General features: G+C 35.1%; 1 protein-coding gene across 2 annotated transcripts; it reads left to right on the top strand.

Annotated features, from left to right (window-relative positions):
* The first annotated feature begins 60 nt into the window (after nt 1–60).
* On the top strand, nt 61–14,432 carry LOC125670662 (NAD-dependent protein deacetylase sirtuin-1-like). 2 transcript variants are annotated; one of them, XM_048905968.2, is made up of 10 exons: nt 61–260; nt 372–400; nt 517–592; nt 1,866–2,107; nt 3,496–3,648; nt 4,763–4,910; nt 8,747–8,826; nt 12,541–12,727; nt 12,951–13,547; nt 13,807–14,432. In XM_048905968.2, exons 1-10 carry the CDS (start codon nt 98–100, stop codon nt 14,325–14,327), a joined length of 2,196 nt encoding a protein of 731 aa, XP_048761925.2. In that variant the 5' UTR covers nt 61–97; the 3' UTR covers nt 14,328–14,432. The 2 variants fall into 2 exon arrangements, with proteins under 2 accessions (XP_048761925.2, XP_048761924.2); XM_048905967.2 differs by having other exon boundaries at nt 62–260; nt 372–406.
* The last annotated feature ends 4,090 nt before the right edge of the window (nt 14,433–18,522 follow it).

Below are 18,522 nucleotides of genomic sequence, written 5' to 3' on the forward strand. Positions count from 1 at the left end.
TTAATTTAGAAGTTTTATATCTTTGATTTATATAAATATAAATGATCCAATTTCTGCTCCCATCGCGCAGCCGATATCATGCGCAGAAGGACTTGCAATGGCGGAAGATGTAAAAGAAGATGTGGTTGAAATTCCTACAAAGAGACGAAAACTTGATACCGAAAAGAGCGATTATGATGTTCAACAAGAATATAATTCTAACAACAATTCTGCCACAGACAAATTGGCTTCAAATGAAGATATGCCGTCCACATCCAGTGGTATACTATACTTGCTCCTAGAATTGTTATTTCCCTTGGTCACGTTTTTCAGAAAACGAAAGTAGAAAAACGTAAACAAATATTATGACTATTCTGTTTATTTTATTTCAGACAGCGGATCCCACCAAGAAAACAGACAAGTGGGGGTTCGAATGAATACAATACATAATATGTTAAACTTTTTTTCATTTCTTTGAGTGTATTAAACTTTGTACATTAGATATATATTTCAACTACTTTCTTTTTGGACACTCAGTTGCAGGACGATGACTCGGACAGTAACATAAGTGATATATCAGGCCTAAGTGAGACGGCTTGGAAATCATCCCCAGGTAAAATCTCCACATTATGTGATCAGATGTTCTTTTTTTCCCAAAGTATACCGACTTAATTTATGCAGCAGGATTAGTTTTTAAAGTTATTAATTTTCTCTTAATTACATGCTTGAAAACATTTGCATGTAAGAGAAAACGATGATAGTTTAAAAAGTAAATATAGTGGGGTTTGCCACTTGTTAAGTCTTTTAGGCATCTATAAATAGCCCCACACACATGAGGGGAATCCCAGCATAATGTATATAACTCAGACGCAACTGTCTAAATTTAGATTTGAAGAGCATAAGACAAGGAAATACCAAGAGGTATTTCATATCATTTCTTTTAAACTTATGGCAAGGTACTGTAGTAACAAAATACACAGTTTTACACAGATAATGATCTTACCTCTGAAAATCTGAACTGGACACATGACTTACTTGATTTATTTTATGAATATGCATTAGAAATGCCTGAGTGACAATTGTTTGTAAACACCGATTTAAAACTAAATAATTCTGGTTAAAACAGTGGAAATAATGTATGATATGTCATACAGCCTCATAGATATGTGCGTGCAATACTGTAATTTTTACAAGAGGAGATTACCCCCTTGCTCAACCTCCAACCTGGTGAAGGGATTTGTCATCAAGGTTGCCTTCCTTTAGAATGATTGCCTGCCACAACTCGGGAAACCATTCTATTCAGGTTTTATGTCCCCCTTTCAAAAAAAGAGGGGGCATATTGTTTTGCACCTGTCGGTCCATTCGTTAGTCTGTAGACCAAGTCTTGTCCACTCAATATCTTAAGAACCCTTTGCTTGACAGACGTCAACTTGGTACACTGGACTGGTACATCATAAGGAGTAGATGAACCCTTTTGATTTTTGGTTCACATGGTCAAGGTTAAGGGTCAAACTGGACATAGTAATATATTGTTTCCTCTTTATCAGCCCTCTTCCTATATTTCATGTTTTACAAGAATCAAATACTATCATATTATTTATCTTTTTTAAAAAATGTACCAAAATCAGGTTCATTTAAAGTATTGTACCACAAATTCTATCCAGTGTGTGAATCTTGTAACATCTTGGAGTGGATAAGCAAGGAATCCTTAAAATCTTATTATGATTTGTTCTTGGAGCCATTAATGCAAGCGTCATAATCATATGAATGCTGGCAACAGAACTAGTATGAAAAGTGGTGTTGGAAAAAATTTATTGACCCAGTGACCTGTGTAACATGCAGTAAAATGAATATTACTCATTGCATTGTAATTATATGTATTACAGGTACTATGGCATGGATACATCGTCAAATGATGCTTGGTCAGAATCCAAGAGTTATTTTACGAGATCTTATTTCCAAAGATGTTGAAATTGACCATATGGATGACATCTCACTGTGGGAGATTATAATACATATTATGTCTGAGCCACCCAAGAGAAATCGTCTGGAGGAGTACCATACACTGGACCATGCCATAAACCTCATAAAGTCTTGTCAGAAGATAGTAGTTCTCACTGGAGCAGGGGTATTTTGTTTTTTAAGTTCTATAGAAAATCTACAGTATATTTCTTGCCTGTCCTTTAGGCTTTACTGACCACAATTTCTAACATTTGTTACCTGAAACAAAAGCAATTATCATAACAGCAGATCAGCTCATGTCAGGATAATTCCAATGATCATTTAAAGTTAGTAAACAGTATCACTCAATCCCACTTCTTTCCCATGCCGGTGAAGAATACTAGAAACCTTTTTCAGTCGTATTCTGTATTTATTATGGTGATTGAACAAAACAAGGCAGAATATAAATTTCTTCATGTGGTGAACTGTGTGCACTATGACAGGCTAATACAAGTACGCTGAATTTTCAGAAATACAAGTTTTGGTTGTCCAGTGTGGTAAGAGATTTCTAACGAAGTTTTTACTATAATTATGAGTAATCTCACGCTTAACTTTTCTTCTTTAAGAGATTCGAATTTTACCTCCGTAAAACTTGTAGAAATCTGCCGTAGTATCATAGTGAGCCTACTTATATAGCCTTCGGTTGTAGACCACATGACTATAGTTAACCAATCAAAATATACCGTTCAGGCCTCTAATATTCATGAGTACAAATAATTACATCTAAGTAACAAACATTAAAGAGCTCAATACTAGTTGATGTAAACAATTAGATAAATATCACAATATCTCATGCATGAGGGCTAAACATGCTCCGTCTTGTGTGTGTAAGAATACAGTTACTAACAGTGATACCGTAAACAAATACCGTAAACAAATATAGTTCCTTCAGGTACGACTGGTTACTTGTAGTTTGTAATAAATGACAATGAATTCTTAACCTCAAATTGTTAAAGAACATTAATTCACATGTCTGAATGATTCATATAGTAAATATTATCATAAATATCTTTGTCACCAAACCAGAAGTGACGAGTGATACTGCACCTATAAAAAGATGATGGCAGCCAAAAAAATGAAATGCAAATATCCACCCAATATTATCACAACCACCACCCCTCATGAAACTAAAACAGGTATTTAAAAAATATTCAAAGGAATACACGAAAGTACATGAAAAATTACTTGTGATTGCTCTGAACTCGTAGATGAATAACTTAACTATCGGAACACAAGTAAACTTGAGACATGTCAAAATATGAAGGACCACTTCTGAGGGAATTAATATAGTAATACACAATACAATGTCACAAATTATTATTGATCCAAAGATGTTTATAGTAGAAATTGAGCAACAGTGAATTTAAAACTGAGTGAAGATGGGTGTAGAAAAGAAACAGTGAAAATGAACAGGAGCAAACGTTAAGCTGTATGGAGTATTGATTGCATAATTTAATAAGAGATGCAACTGTAGGTTATAAATCAAGATGAGAAAGCAACCATTTTATCTTTCAGGTGTCTGTATCCTGCGGTATTCCAGATTTCAGGTCTCGAGATGGCATCTATGCAAGATTAGCTGTGGATTTTCCAAACCTACCTGATCCTCAAGCCATGTTTGATATCAACTTCTTTATTAATGACCAGAGACCATTCTTCAAATTTGCAAAGGTTACTTTTTACGAACAGTGCTTGCATATTGATAGTGTAGATACTTTATGGACCCATCTCTAGAAGTGATATTATTGATGGTGTTAAGAAGTGAGGGAGCAATTGGCATGATGGTTAAGCATCACCAGTTTTGTTTCCAGATATGCTTGGTACATGTACTATCTACAAGCAATATACATTAGGGGCGAAATCAAAAGTTCAATGTCTGAATAAAAACTAAATTCACATAGTTTTCACCAAGAACCCCCCCTCCTTTAAAGCTTTAAAGCTAAATATGATGAATGTTGAAACTAATCTATTAACAAGTAAAAACATACGATTATAGATAACACTCTGCATACCTTTTCTTCTGTTTATTCACAAATGAAAGTGTACATTAAAACTATTAAATGTTCATTAAAATGTAATATTATTATGTGGTTCTTAACAGTTGCTTCTCTTTTTTCTTTTTCCATTAAAGGGACTGGTTCACAATTTTTGAACAAAATATTTTTTATTTTTGATGTGAACCATTAAGAATACAACTCATTTAATGTTGACAGCCAACATTTTGACCTGAATGCAAGAATAAAAGCAATATTTTCGCCTTAAATCTGTGTTATGTAAACAAAGACTTGAGTCTTTTTATGTATACGAACAAACCTGTGAAATATTAATTTTGTAATACAAAGCATCTTAATTTTGCATAGTCACAAATTTTAACTTTTAGATGACACATTTTTGCCCGAGGAATGCTTGAAATGTGAAAAATATAATAAACTTAGATCGATATCCATTTCTTTTCAAACTTTCGTAAGCAAAAACATACCGCAATCTTTGTTTACAAAACAAATAATGAACTCTCTAAAATGAGCTTCTGTGATAATGTATAACCTAATTTTTTATGTGAAATCTTTTAAACGCATTAAACAGTAGATTCTGATCAATAAAAGTGAAAAACAAAATTTGGGGGAAATCATGAATCAGTACCTTTTAAGTGTAATCGATGTCGGATGACAGAAACTTATGGGAGATTTTGAATTTAGATTGTTATTCGACATCGATCTTTTGATATCGCCCCTTAAAAATAGCATTACATTTACAGGTTATAAACTCTATGAAATCTTTATTGAAGGAAATATACCCAGGTCAGTTTGAGCCATCTAGATCACACAAGTTTATTCGGTTACTGGAGACAAATGGAAAATTACTTCGAAACTACACGCAGAATATCGATACACTGGAACAGGTTGCTGGGATCCAGAGGGTGATACAATGCCACGGTAATAAGGTTTTATTAAAAAAAAAAAAGAAAGAAACTGAATTCAAGGAGTGGATATTGCTAGAAAAATCATACTATGATATATTGCAATATTCAGTCACGTGATAATATTTACATTCACTGAATCTTTTCTCTTATATTTCTATTGAAATTGACATTGCTTTCATCTTCAACAGTGAATGCATGTTTGTTGCAAACTAGTTTGATCCGGTTTTTAACTCACCTGAGCTGAAAGCTCAAGTGAGCTTTTTTGATCGCTTGTTGTCCGTCGTCTGTCTAATCTATTCACATTTTCGACTTCTCCAGAACCACTGGGCCAATTTCAACCAAACTTGGCAAAAAGCATTCTTGGGTAAAGGGCTTTCAACTTTGTTCAAATGATGAAGGACCATGCCCCCTTCAAAGGGGAGATAAACACAAAAATGCAAAAATAGGGTGGGGTCATTTAAAAATCTTTTCAAGAACCACTGGGCCAGAAGAGCTGACATTTACATGAAAACATCCTGACATAGTGGAGATTCAATTTTGTTAAAATCATGACCCCAGGGGTGGGGTGGGGCCACAATAGGGGATCAAAGTTTTTCATACAAGTATATGGAGAAAATCTTTAAAAATCTTCTCAAGAACCACTAGGCCAGAAGAGCTGACATTTACATGAAAGCTTCCTGACATAGTGGAGATTCAAGTGTGTTAAAATTGTGATCCACTGGAGGTAGAGTGGGGCCAAAATAGAGAATCAAAGTTTTTCATACAAATATATAGGTAAAATCTTTAAAAATCTTTTTCTCAAGAACCACTGGGCCACAAGAACAGAAATTTACTTGAAAGCTTCCTGATATAGTGCAGATTCAAGTTTGTTCAAATCATGAACCCTGAGAATAGGATGGGGCCACAATAAGGGATCAAAATTTTACATACAAATATGTAGGAAAAATCTTTAAAAATCTTCTTCTCAAGAACCACTGGGCTAGGAAAGTACAAATTTACATGAAAGCTTCCTGACAGTGCAGATTCAGGTTTGTTAAAATCATGGTCCATGGGGGTAGGATGGGGCCACAATAGGGGATCAAAGTTTTATATACAAATATTTAGGGAAAATCATTAAAAGTCCTCTTCTGAAGAATCACTGGATCTGAAAAGTTTACATTTAAATGAAAGCTTCCTGACGAAGTGCAGATTCAAGTTTGTTATAATCATGCCCCGGGGGGTAGGATGGGGCCACAATATAGGGATCAAAGTTTTACATATAAATATATTGAGATAATCTTCTCAAAAACCATTGGGCCATAGAAGTTTATATATACATGAAAGCTTCCTGACATAGTGTAGATTCAAGGTTGTAAAAATCATGGCCTCTGGGGGTAGGTTGGGGCCATAATAGGGATCAAAGTTTTACGTGCGATTATATAGGGGAAATCTTTAAATATGGGCCAAGGTGACTCAGGTGAGCGATGTTACCCATGGGCCTCTTGTTTAGTTCCACCAGTCTGTGTTATCATTACCAAATATGGAGCGTTATCAAGGTCAAAGGGTGCATTGACTGTTCTGTATAACGTAACGAATGGGTCAACCATATGATTTTTTAGTACTTTAATCTAGTTTATATATATAAAAAATACCTAGAAATATAAATATAAACATTAAAATGTCTTTCTTTGTTGTTTCATCGGGTGATGAAGGTAGCAATCATTGCAGAAAAAATTTACATAACCCGCTTACACAGGTTATGATTTTTTTTTGCAATGCTAGCACCTTCATCACTTGATGAAACAACAAAGAAAGCATTTTATGGTTTAAATATTGCAATATGTGTGATTTGATTTTTAGCCGAGTTGCAACAAAGTTGAACTTGGCTATTGGTTTGGTGATGCGGGTTGGCGGGCGGGCGGTTGGGCGTCAACAATTGGTTTTTCATTCTTTAGTAGGATGCTAGACCATTTATATTTGGTGAATGAAATAGTTCAAAAACATTTTGATCGAATTATTTGATTAATGCTTAAAAACAAAACAAAGTATTCAGATCATAATTGACTAGTTGAGTGGATTTAGCAGATGCTTGATTTATTTGTGAAAGTCAAAAGTTTGTCTGGATACTGTCTCTATCTCCATGATCCTGGGGGAAAGATACAATTTATTTTGGTGCTGTTACAATAACTCGTGTTATACAGTTCGAAGATTAAGTTTCGTTATGCAAAAATCATAGAATAGTCCTTCCAAATTTCAGCTTTCCCGTTTGATTTTTCACATACTTACACTCAGAATTATTCACAACACCTTCATCCACAATTTTGGTTAATAAATGTTATAGTAAAACTCATTAAAAACAAGTATTCTGGAAACTCTGGAGATTTTAGACTGAATTGTAGTAGAATTATACACAGCACTATGTTCTCACTGATGTCTGTTCATCTTTCTCATTTCATCTATACTTTTAGACATCAAAAACATTAATATTTCAATTTACTAAAGCTTAGATTTGAATCCAACTCAATATTTAAAGTGTATTATATACTTTTGGTAAACAGATTGCAAATATTGATATTGGAAGAAAATATGATTGGGTTACTTTGAAGAAATAAATTCCTGTTTTGAAAATATAGGAGGGTATGAACCGAAAAGCTGATATTTACATGAAAGCTTCCTGATATAGTGCAAATTCAAGTTTGTTAAAATGATGGCCCCCGGCGGTCGGATGGAGCCACAATAGGGTATCAAAGTTTTACATACAAATATATAGGAAAAATCTTCTTCTCAAGAACCACTGAGCCAGAAAAGCTGGTATTTACATGAAAGCTTTCTGACATAGTGCAGATTCAAGTTTGTTCAAATCATGGCCCATGGGGGTAGGATGGGGCCACAAGGGGGGATCAAAGTTTTACATACAAATATATAGGAAAAATCTTTAAAAATCTTCTTCTCAAGAACCATTGGACCAAAGAAGTTCACATTTACATGAAAGATTTCTGACATAGTGTAGATTCAAGTTTGCATGGCCTCCAGCGGTAGGTTGGGGCCATAATAGGGACTACGGTTTTACATGCAAATATATATGGAAAGTCTTCTGATATGGACCAAGGTGACTCAGGGGAGCGATGTGGCCCATGGGCCTCTTGATGTTTTCACCCCTTTAATAGTTGAAATAAAAAGATTTAATGTGTTTAATTGTTAAATAATGAGACAATTTTCATACCCCAAATTCCCAATGAAAACTCTTCGTAATCTTTCTAAAAACATATTCAGTAAGATATACTAACTTATATTAAAAGATAAATCGGCGAACATCAATATCAGACATTGTGGGACATGTTCCGGGACACATAATGAAGTTTCGCAGTCACTGACTACGTGGATATGGTTACAATTTCCAGTTGTAAAGCACAATTTGTTATAGATAGCTGATTATTTTCTCAAAATACTACCTTTTCATTAATTCATTCAACTTTATTTTCCCTCATAAGAGATCACAATAAAGAAAATATCACAAACATGACAAGTATATTCACAGGAACTTCTAATTTTGAAAGTAATAATAGTATTAGGGGTCTATACCTTACCACTCCCTTATTGAAAAACAGTGAAAACAATGAAACATGTTTTACAGGACACATATTTCACTTCTAGAGATCAAGAACTATGAGAGATCAAAAGTTTGAGAGGAGTATGTTTGCTTTGTTATATAGAGAGAGAAAATTGGGACTGGGATTTCACTTACAGATCAAAGTTTGAGCCACCGAGAGTTACCTGTAGGTGAAAACAATGGGGAAAGGAGATTACTTAAGCCATAAAGTGCTACCTGTATTATCAAAACATATTTTCATGTTGGATTTGTTGTTGTAGGCTCATTTGCAACAGCAACATGTATGGCTTGTAAGCACAAGGTTGAGGCAGATGATGTCAGGGAGGATATATTTAACCAGGTACAGGCTTTTTTGTAAAATTGGATTGTAATGCTTCTGTGTAATGTATTTTCAAAAATCTAGTGTTCATATTTTGTACAAAAATATTATGTCTTAAGTGTATTTTATTAGCTTTAATACATGGATGAGGTGCACATGATTTAATGCTCCCAATCTCATTTATATTGCCCAGGGACAGCAGGTTATGAATTTCATGCACAATGCTAAAAGCTAACTGTTTGTCATAAGAGTCACACCAACTTGTAAGGGTTGAATTGATTTTTGATGGTGCATCAATGTTTTGTCTACTCAAATTATCAACTAGTCTGCTTAGACTGCATTGAAATTTTACAAAGTGAAGGCTCTTTTATTAATAATTTCTGCACTTTTATTAGTTATTGAAGGCCCTTTTGATGATTATTAAGTCTCCCAAAGAAAGTTTGGAGACTTCTTATTTTTGCTTAGTTCTTATTATCATTAGCTCTCTTGAGCCTTTTTTTTTTTATATCAAAATTTATTCGGTGCGTGTGTTGTTGTCTCTGTCATTAACTTTTCATATTTTAGTAGGATGGAGTCTTTTAATAATCATTTTCTCAAAAATCACTGGGCCAGAAAAGTTGAAAACTACATGAAAGCATCCTGATATAAAGAAGATTCAAGTTTAATCAAATCAAGCCCCCCCCCCCCCCCCCCCCCCCCCCCCCCCCCCCCCCCCCCAGTGTAGGGTGGCCCACAATAGAGGATCCAAGTTTTACATGGAAATATATAAGAATTTCAAAAATCTTCCTCTCAAGAACAATTGGGCCAGAAAAGTTGAAATAGACATGAAGGCTTTCTGACATAAAGTAGATTTAAGTTTGTTCAAATCATGGTCCATGGGGTTAGGATGAGGCCACAAAAGAGGATGAAAATTTTACATGCAGATATATAAGAACAATCTTTAAAAATCTTCTCAAGAATCACTGGGTGCAAAAAGTTGAAATTTACATGAAAGCTTCCTGACATAGAGTAGATTCAAGTTTATTCAAATGGTCCAGGGAGGGTAGGATGTGGCTACTATTGGGAATCAAAGTTATACATACAGATACATAGGAAAAATATTTTATAATTTTTTTCAAGAGCAAAAGAACCATGATTAATCATTTTAATATGCAAGTATCCTTAGGAAGTGCAGATTCAAGTTTGTTCAAATTGTGGCCCCCTGAAGTAGGGGATCAAATTTTTACATTGGAATGTATAGAGAGATATCATTTAAAAATCTTTATCTCAACAACAGCAGGTCCAAAATTAAGTCATACATGTAATAATATACAAATACATGTATCTTCAGGTAGTTCAATTTCAAGTTAGTTCAATTCAAGGTCCCCAGGGGTAGGGTGGGAGCTTAATAGGAGATCAAAGTTTTTTATGGGAATAAACAGGAAATTGATTTTTAAAAACAAATTCTTTTCAAGACTAGCAGGGCCACACTAAATCATATCAAAATGCAATGTACCCAAGATATGTGTATTCAAGTTGTGGTTTTTTTTTATGCCTCTGTGACTACACTCAGAGGCACACTGTTTTGTCCTTGTCTGTCTTTCCAAAACTTTAATCTTAGCAAGTTGCTCATAACTTTGAATGAATATCCTTTTTCTAGCAAGAGTTGTATTTCTTTGTTGTATATATTTTTTTTGAATGTCGATCAAGATCTAGCGCGATTCACGGAATTTGCCTCAAATCCAAATCCGTTCATATTGACCATGAACAGCTCAAAGGTGATGTTCATTTCTTAACTGTAATTTGATTGTAATTGATATCGATTAGCGAATAGCATTGCATATGCCCCTATAATTGTTGGACGAGGACCATACTGCAATTGGCATGTGTCCCTTCGTAAATGATTATTGCAGGTTAATTTTAAAACCAACAAAAAAACCATCTGCACTGCAAATTATAATAGGTAGTGAATATTTACTGCACTGTTTCCATAAATTAAATCGTTAAATAAAGAATACCGATGTCCAATAATTACACAAATCGGGCTTGTTCTTCGTAAAATGTTCGACATATTGACTTTAAAAAACATAGAAGATGAGTCAAATTTATTTCATTCTTAACATCATAGTGGGAAGTATTCAGAATTGTAATTTATTGTTGCCGTTAATCTTATATTCCTTATAGGAGTTACATGTATAAGACTAAGTTTTCACCTTGTTTCTTAAGCTATCACTCTTGTTAACATGTTGATTTGCTACTGATGTAGCAACATGTCATTAACACATTCATAATTCTGTCAAAAATCACGAGTTGTGCGGCAGGAAAAATATGGCATTACTACGCGCATATAAGTTGGACACAGAAATTTTATTCCCAAGAAACCGACTTATATGCGAGTATATATACAGTATGTAAATAATTGTTTTTAAAATTTGATGATCATACTAACTGTGTAATAAACCCTACCTAATGTCATTTGCACTAGGTCAAGGTCATTGAAAATCTAGTTACTAAATTGACTAGCCATATACAATACTGCAAAATGAGAAAATTTGGCAAATACATGTTTTGATTCATAAAAATTATGTGTTTGTGATATGACTTTCATATCAAGAAAATAGCTTCCATTTTAGAGCTGAACCCCCCTCCGATTTACTACTTTAATTTTCAATTCTAGTTGCATGCTGCTTATTTTGTTTGGAATAATACTCCCAGGGTGTCAAGTCCCTATTTTTCCTATAAACTTGAAGGTTCCTATATTTTCCCTATAAATCATTAAAATCCCTATAAAGCCCTATATATCCCCAAAAATGACAGTCCTATTTTCAAAAATGATAAAAAATATTTATATGAATGTCTTAATCATTAATAAAGAAGTTATTTCAAACCTCTTCACATTATATTTGCATTAAGTACTAAACATCATTCAAGTTCAAAAAGGAAAGATAAAGAAAATGAAGGAGAGAAGTCTGAGAGAAAACAGTGAAAAAGCTGGAAATGACAAAACAAGTAGCTAGAAGCAAAAACATTAAAAATATTTCATGTATTAAGTTCAAATATGTTTTATAAAAATGACATTTATCATATTCCTTTCTTTAATTTTTATGTCATAAAGAGTGACTACACTGGTTATGTTTTAATTAGAAAAGAAATTATAAAGAAATAAATGGGAGGAAAGGAAATGGCTAGGGGCGGAGGAGGCCATTAAAAAAAAAACCAAATAATCCAGGAGCTGGTGCTAGATTGATATTTAGTTAGATTGTTATGAAGAGAATAACTATGATGATTTATAAGAACTGTCTATTGGATGGAAAACTGTCCACATCTGAAAGGATTTTGTCTTTGTTTATGTTTAATACAATCTGATTAAAATCAGATCCTCGATCCGCTCCTCTTTCTTCATCTTGTCGCTACACGAGGTAGCGACAAAAAAAAAAAGATGAAGAAAAAGGAGCGGATCGAGGATCTGATTTTAATCAAATTGTGTTCAATATGATTTCTTCTCCAGTAAGATACTATGCTTGCTAGATTTTTATGCAGAAACAATAAACTTTTATACAAATTCTTTAAAACCTTATTTATTCCTATAAATCTGCTGTAAACATCCCTATATTTGCCCTATAAACTGCAAAATAAATTCCTATAATCCTAAATTTTTTAGACCAAAAGTGGCTCGACACCCTGTACTCTCTTTTGTCTTGCAGCTTTATTTTGCTCAGTGAGCTTTGTCTTCTGACAATTCTTGTTTTGTTACAGGTGATACCAAGGTGTACTGTGTGTCCAGAAGGAACTAAACTTGCAATAATGAAGCCAGACATTGTGTTTTTTGGGGAAAGTTTACCAGAGGAGTTTCATCAGCAAATGGCAGAAGACAAACAAGATTGTGACCTTCTTATTGTGATTGGATCTTCTCTCAAAGTTCGACCTGTTGCTCTCATTCCCAGTAAGATTGTTTTGTTCTTTTCCAACATCAGACTTAATGTGAATGTTTCTGACCATCTACATAGCATATCAGAGTACGCAAATAGGGATAAATGCATGTACTTTCACTTTATGTACACATGTATCTTCTGCCTGTGGGTAACAATACCCTATAGGCCCCTGTACTGTAAATTACTTTGAAAAATGTTATGTATACATGTACTTTCATATCTGTGATTTTTCAGACTCTCTACCTCAGAAAGTTCCTCAGATCCTCATAAACAGAGAGCCATTAATGCATTTGAACTTTGATATTGAGCTGTTGGGTGATTGTGATGTCATCATTAGTGAGCTTTGTAGACGATTGGCAGAAGGGTTTCAGGTTCTGACGGACTCTTCTACTACCTTGACAGAGATCACTAGAGATCAATTACGCACCCCTGCAATCCCTTCCTCACCAAAATACATGTATGCCAGAGAAACTACAGCAGAGGACAAAATGAACAAGCATAGTGAAGATTGTATTGAAGCACAACAAATGAAATGTGACAAACAGGAAAAAAATGATACAGAAAAACCAAGTGCATCTTCAGAAGTTAAGAGCAAGTTAGAAAACTCAGATAATGCAGATAGTGTGAAACCTGAAATATCTACATGTAAAGACGGTCAAGATGATATGTCAGCAATATCGTCATCAAAGTGCCTTGAATCAAATACAAACGAATCTACATCAGAAAGTCAAACAGACAAAGCTGATGAAGCAGTGCCTTGTGATTCTGCAACAGATGATATGAGGGCCATGTGGCAGCCAAAGAAAGTCAGTCTTGCCAAGTACTTAGAAGGTAACAGAGTTTTAAAAGTTCTACAGTTTTATTTTCAATGTCATTTATTTGAAAAACAAACACATCTCAGAAAAGGAATTTACTTTTGTCTTGTCAAAATATTTGCATATGAATGAAATTTGTTTTGGGAAAAATGTCAATTCAAACATGAATCATCCAAAAACTATCTTTCGAGTTTGCAAGAGCAACAGACTGAATATGTCATATTAGTGATGCTATGGTTTTACATGTAGCAATGTACTTTTGGTTGCATTTGTAGATGGTGAGTATTTGTACCTACCTCCAAACAGATATGCATTCCCCGGGGCAGAGATCTACTCTGAAGGGGAGAGTGAGGATGAGGAATATTTCTGCTTTGACAACAGTATGTCAAGTAGTTCTAGCTCCTCTTCCCTCATCAGTCAAGACAATTTTGAACAAACCGAGGAAGAGAATGACAGTCCAGAGAAACAGCCAGATTCAGAGAACAGAGTGGAGGAGGACATTCATGAGGTGGCAGGAGAGGACAGAATCTCAATTTCTGACAATCATGAAAAACTAGTTTCTCAGACATTAGAGATTCAGACAGACAAAGCAATTTCTTGTGAGCCAGACAGTAGGCAGGAGGAGGATAGCCAAGTCTGTGACAGTAGACAGGAGGAGGATAGCCAAGTCTGTGACAGTAGACAGGAGGAGGATAGCCAAGTCTGTGCAGAAAAAGCAGGCAATTGCAGTAACCAAGGCACACAGTCAAAGGATGGAGATGTCCCATTACCAGACTCCTCTAATAGCAGCATATAATTTGTCCATTACACTTGGTGTCTGTTAATTCTTGAGACATTCTGATCAAGATTTACTTTTATAGAGCTATTTGTTTTGATATAGAAATAAACATTATAAAGTAGATCTTCTCATCATATATTAAAATTGGTTTTGAAGTAACATGACCTATATATATTTATGTCTCCCCTCTTTTAGGGGGAGACATTGCTTTTGTACTTTCTGTCTGTCACAAAATCTTGTGAATGCTTCTCCTCCTGTATGGCTTATCAGGTAGACTTGAAACTTTGTACAATGCTTCATTGCCAGTTGTAGATGTGCATATTGGTGGGACAGGAGGATCCAATTATTTTCCTAAAAGTTACAGTGGATCTAAGGGGGTGGGAGATGTAAAATAGCTTGTGAACACGTACTTCTCTATGGCTTATCTGATAGACTTGAAACTTTGTACAATGCTTCATTGCCATTTGTAGATGTGCATATTGTCGAGACAGGAGGATCCAATTATTTTCCTAAAAGTTATAGTTGATCTAAGAGGGGTCGAGGATGTTAAAACAGCTTGTGAACACTTCTCCTATATGGCTTATCTGATAGACTTGAAATTTTGTACAATACTTCAATGCCATTTGCAGATATGCATATTGTAGGGACAGGAGGATCCAATTGTTATCCTTAAAGTTATAGTGGATCTGAGGGGTGGAGGGTGTAAAATAGTTTGTGAACACTTCTCCTATGTGGCTTAACAGAGTTCATAATGTCTTTGTTCTTGCTCATGCTTTCTTTTCCATACCTAGCTGCAGAACTGTAGCTCTCTGAAAAAATGTTGTGACGGAACAGAGAGCTACAGATCCACCCCTTCTAAAAACCTTCGATTTACGGCGCACAAAAAGCTGCGTACGGTTGAGGCCTGTATTCTTGTGTTGCTGTCTCATAAATTTAATATTAAAAACTTAGTATATGCACTCAGGGATGCATGAGCCGAGTTGCATGGGATACATTGAAAAGCCAGGAATGACATGGTATACATGTATTTATAATTGTGAAGAACTAATTTCAGTTTTAAACTTTTCGAGTTACTGTCCAGAAACCATATTTGTCTGAAGTTTTCAATCTATATTCGGTCACTGTGACCTTGACCTTTGTTCTCCAAAATCAATAGGGGCCTTGCTTTGCTGGTATCCAACAATATATCCAAGTTTCATTTGATTCAAATTAAAAATTTTCGAGTTATCCTCCGGAAACCAAAATCCTTTTGGAATTTTAAATCTATTTTCAGTCACTGTGACCTTGACCTTTGACCTATTTTCTCCAAAGTCAATAAGGGTCTTCCTTACCTGGTACATAACAATATCTTCAAGTATCATTTGATTCGGGTTTAAACTTTCTGAGTTATCATCCGGAAACCAAATATTCCTGAAATTTTCATTTTATATTCGGTCACCTTGACCTTTCACCTTTTTTCTCCAAAATCAATAGGGGTCTTCCTTACCTGATACCCAACAATATATCAAAGTTTCATTTGATTTGGATTTAAACTTTCGGAGTTATCATCCGGAAACCAAATTTTCATTCTATTTTCGGTCACTGTGACCTTGACCTTTGATAATTTTTCTCCAAAATCAATAGGGGTCTTCCTTACCTGATACCCAACAATATATCAAAGTTTCATTTGATTAGATTGTAAACTTTTCGAGTTATCCGGAAACCGCCAACCCGCCCGCATCACCAAACCAATAGCCGAGTTCAACTTCGTTGCAACTCGGCTAAAAATTCTTAACATTTTATTTTCCTACTATACTTGTGTCCAAACATACCTTCAAATATTCATTAACGCCCCATACGACCCGAAAACTCACAGCTTCAAATGATTTCGTTTGTTGACGTAGCCATGTTAGGTAGCCCGTCAATTCGAACCCTGTTGCTATTTGTATCTATTCATAATATTTGTTGAAAGCTCTTCATGTATTATCAACACGAATGATTAACAGAAATTTTAAAATGTAGTTTTTTCTAAAGGTAAAATAAGCTCTTGATTAATGAAAATGCTACAAAAGCCCATTTGGTCCTTGACACTCCAGTGGCAGGTATGGAGACCGCACCAGACTAATGAAAGCCGCATTGCCATGAGTTTACCTATTTGAATAATTATTATTTAACGGAACTGGAAAGATATATTATTTAAAATATCTGTGGGGATATTAGTTCACATCTAGACGTTATTGTGCAAGTATGGAAATGAACCGGGACTCGGATTGACTGAACTGGTTATGACTTGGGCCTTCCGCGGATATCTCGAACACTTTCTGTTTGATTGAATTTGCCCAGAGCTTTCGAATTGTTGTATGTTGTCGATGAAAGTGACGTGCCATCTATAACAGAAAAATTAACCTCTGATGCAGGTTGCCAAAGAAATTTGAGAAATATTAAGGACGAGATAAATAGTGAACTAAAATGAGTACAACTTGCCGTACGCAATCTCGCTCTTTCCTCAATGGTCATTCTGCCCATTTTGTGTGATTTTATATTGAGACGTTTAATATCAAGGAATAATATTAGTTGTAAAAAGTAGCCGATTACATCAAGCATGTGCCGTAAAGAACCGATTTCTTGATTTACCGCTTTGTCACGGGTCATTGATTTCTATTGATGACATTTTTTTCTGTGCTACTGTTACTGACAATATTGTCAAAAATAGTATCATTATATTCTCTGATAACTTTTCTTCATATATCTGTCTGACGTGTGTAATACCGATTGTTAGACCGTTCGTGGCACGCTGATTTTGACTACGTATAACTCCGTTTATCTGATCAAGATATAGGACTCGTGACGGGTGTGACAGGGGATGCTTATTCCTCCTAGGCACCTGATCCCACCTCTGGTGTGTCCAGTGGTCCGTGTTTGCCCAACTGTCTATTTTGTATTGCTTATGGGATTCAAACACAAAATATATGGAAGCACAGGTGATACTTCAAACACAAAATGTATATAGAAACAAGTGTTGCTTCGAACACATTGAAAGCACGAGTAATGCTTCAAACATATGAAAAGCACAGGCGGTACGTCAAACACAAAAACACAAAACAAATCGTAGCTCAGGTGGTGCATCAAACACATGGAAAGTACATGTGGTGCTTCCTATACAAATTATATATAGGAGTGATGAGATTGATCACTGTTCATGTAGAAGCATAAATGGCAAGTTGTTATTCACATTCATTATGCCGCTATTTGATATAAAGTCTGGAACTTTCAGGTGAACTCAACTCCCCCTGTTGGCCTAAGTGACCCCATTCTAAAGTTCCATATGTTAATACATTGCCCAAACAGGCCGGAAAATGATAGTCCAAGGGGTCCCCTGCCCTGTGTCTATACTCCTTTGATGGACTCTTCAGAGATTAAGTTGTTATTTACCTTTATTATGATCTTATGTGATTACAATTTCTAAATTTCAGGTGAACTCAATTACCGTTAAAGGCTTACATAACCGCTTTGTAGGAATTTAAAAATGTTTGACTATATTGTTCTCTCTATCTCCATACCTGTTTTGTTTCACTTGATCACTCCATTTTCAATAATTACAGGTGTCTGAAAAGTCACGTCATGTATTACGTGTACCACTAGAGTTCCGATATTAGGGCGGATCATGATTGTCCTTGGGTTTCCCCAACTTGCTTCTATGCTTCTTTCGTGGAATCTTCAAAAATTAAGTTGCCATTTACCTCCATTATGACCCTATTTAATGTAAAATTTGGAACTTTCAGGTGAGCTTAATTGGCCTAATAGACCTACATGACCCCCTTTACGGTTCTGTATGTTTGACTACATTGTTCTCTGTCTCCTTATTAGTTTTGTTCATTTGATCACCTCATATTCAATAAGTACATATGTATATTTGAAAAGTAGTCCCACCCTCGGGAAGCCCAGGGTGGTACCCCTACAGTCCCAAACAGAGGGCATAAAATTATATCCCTTAGGTTACACTATTTTACCTGCATACTTCTTTCGTGGATTCTTTAAGAATTGAGCTGTTATTTGCCTCTAAGTGATATAAAATTAGGAACGTTCATGTCAGCTGATTTGCCTTTAAGGAGGCACTCTAATCGTCATAATGGCCGAGTTCATTTTAAAACATGGATGAAAATATAAATATTAGGAATATTTGTCTATTCATTTCATATATCATTGCCTAGCCGAGTAGCTCAATAGGTTAGCA

Source organism: Ostrea edulis, chromosome 4 (assembly GCF_947568905.1).
Source record: "Ostrea edulis chromosome 4, xbOstEdul1.1, whole genome shotgun sequence".
In the NCBI taxonomy this organism is placed as follows: domain Eukaryota; kingdom Metazoa; phylum Mollusca; class Bivalvia; order Ostreida; family Ostreidae; genus Ostrea; species Ostrea edulis.

Coding starts and splice junctions, on each gene's coding strand:
- LOC125670662 (XM_048905967.2), top strand. CDS start 98: ATGGCGGAAGATGTAAAAGAAGATGTGGTTGAAATTCCTACAAAGAGA. Junction 8,827..12,540: donor GGGAGGATATATTTAACCAG/GTACAGGCTTTT, acceptor GTTTTGTTACAG/GTGATACCAAGGTGTACTGT. Junction 12,728..12,950: donor ACCTGTTGCTCTCATTCCCA/GTAAGATTGTTT, acceptor GTGATTTTTCAG/ACTCTCTACCTCAGAAAGTT.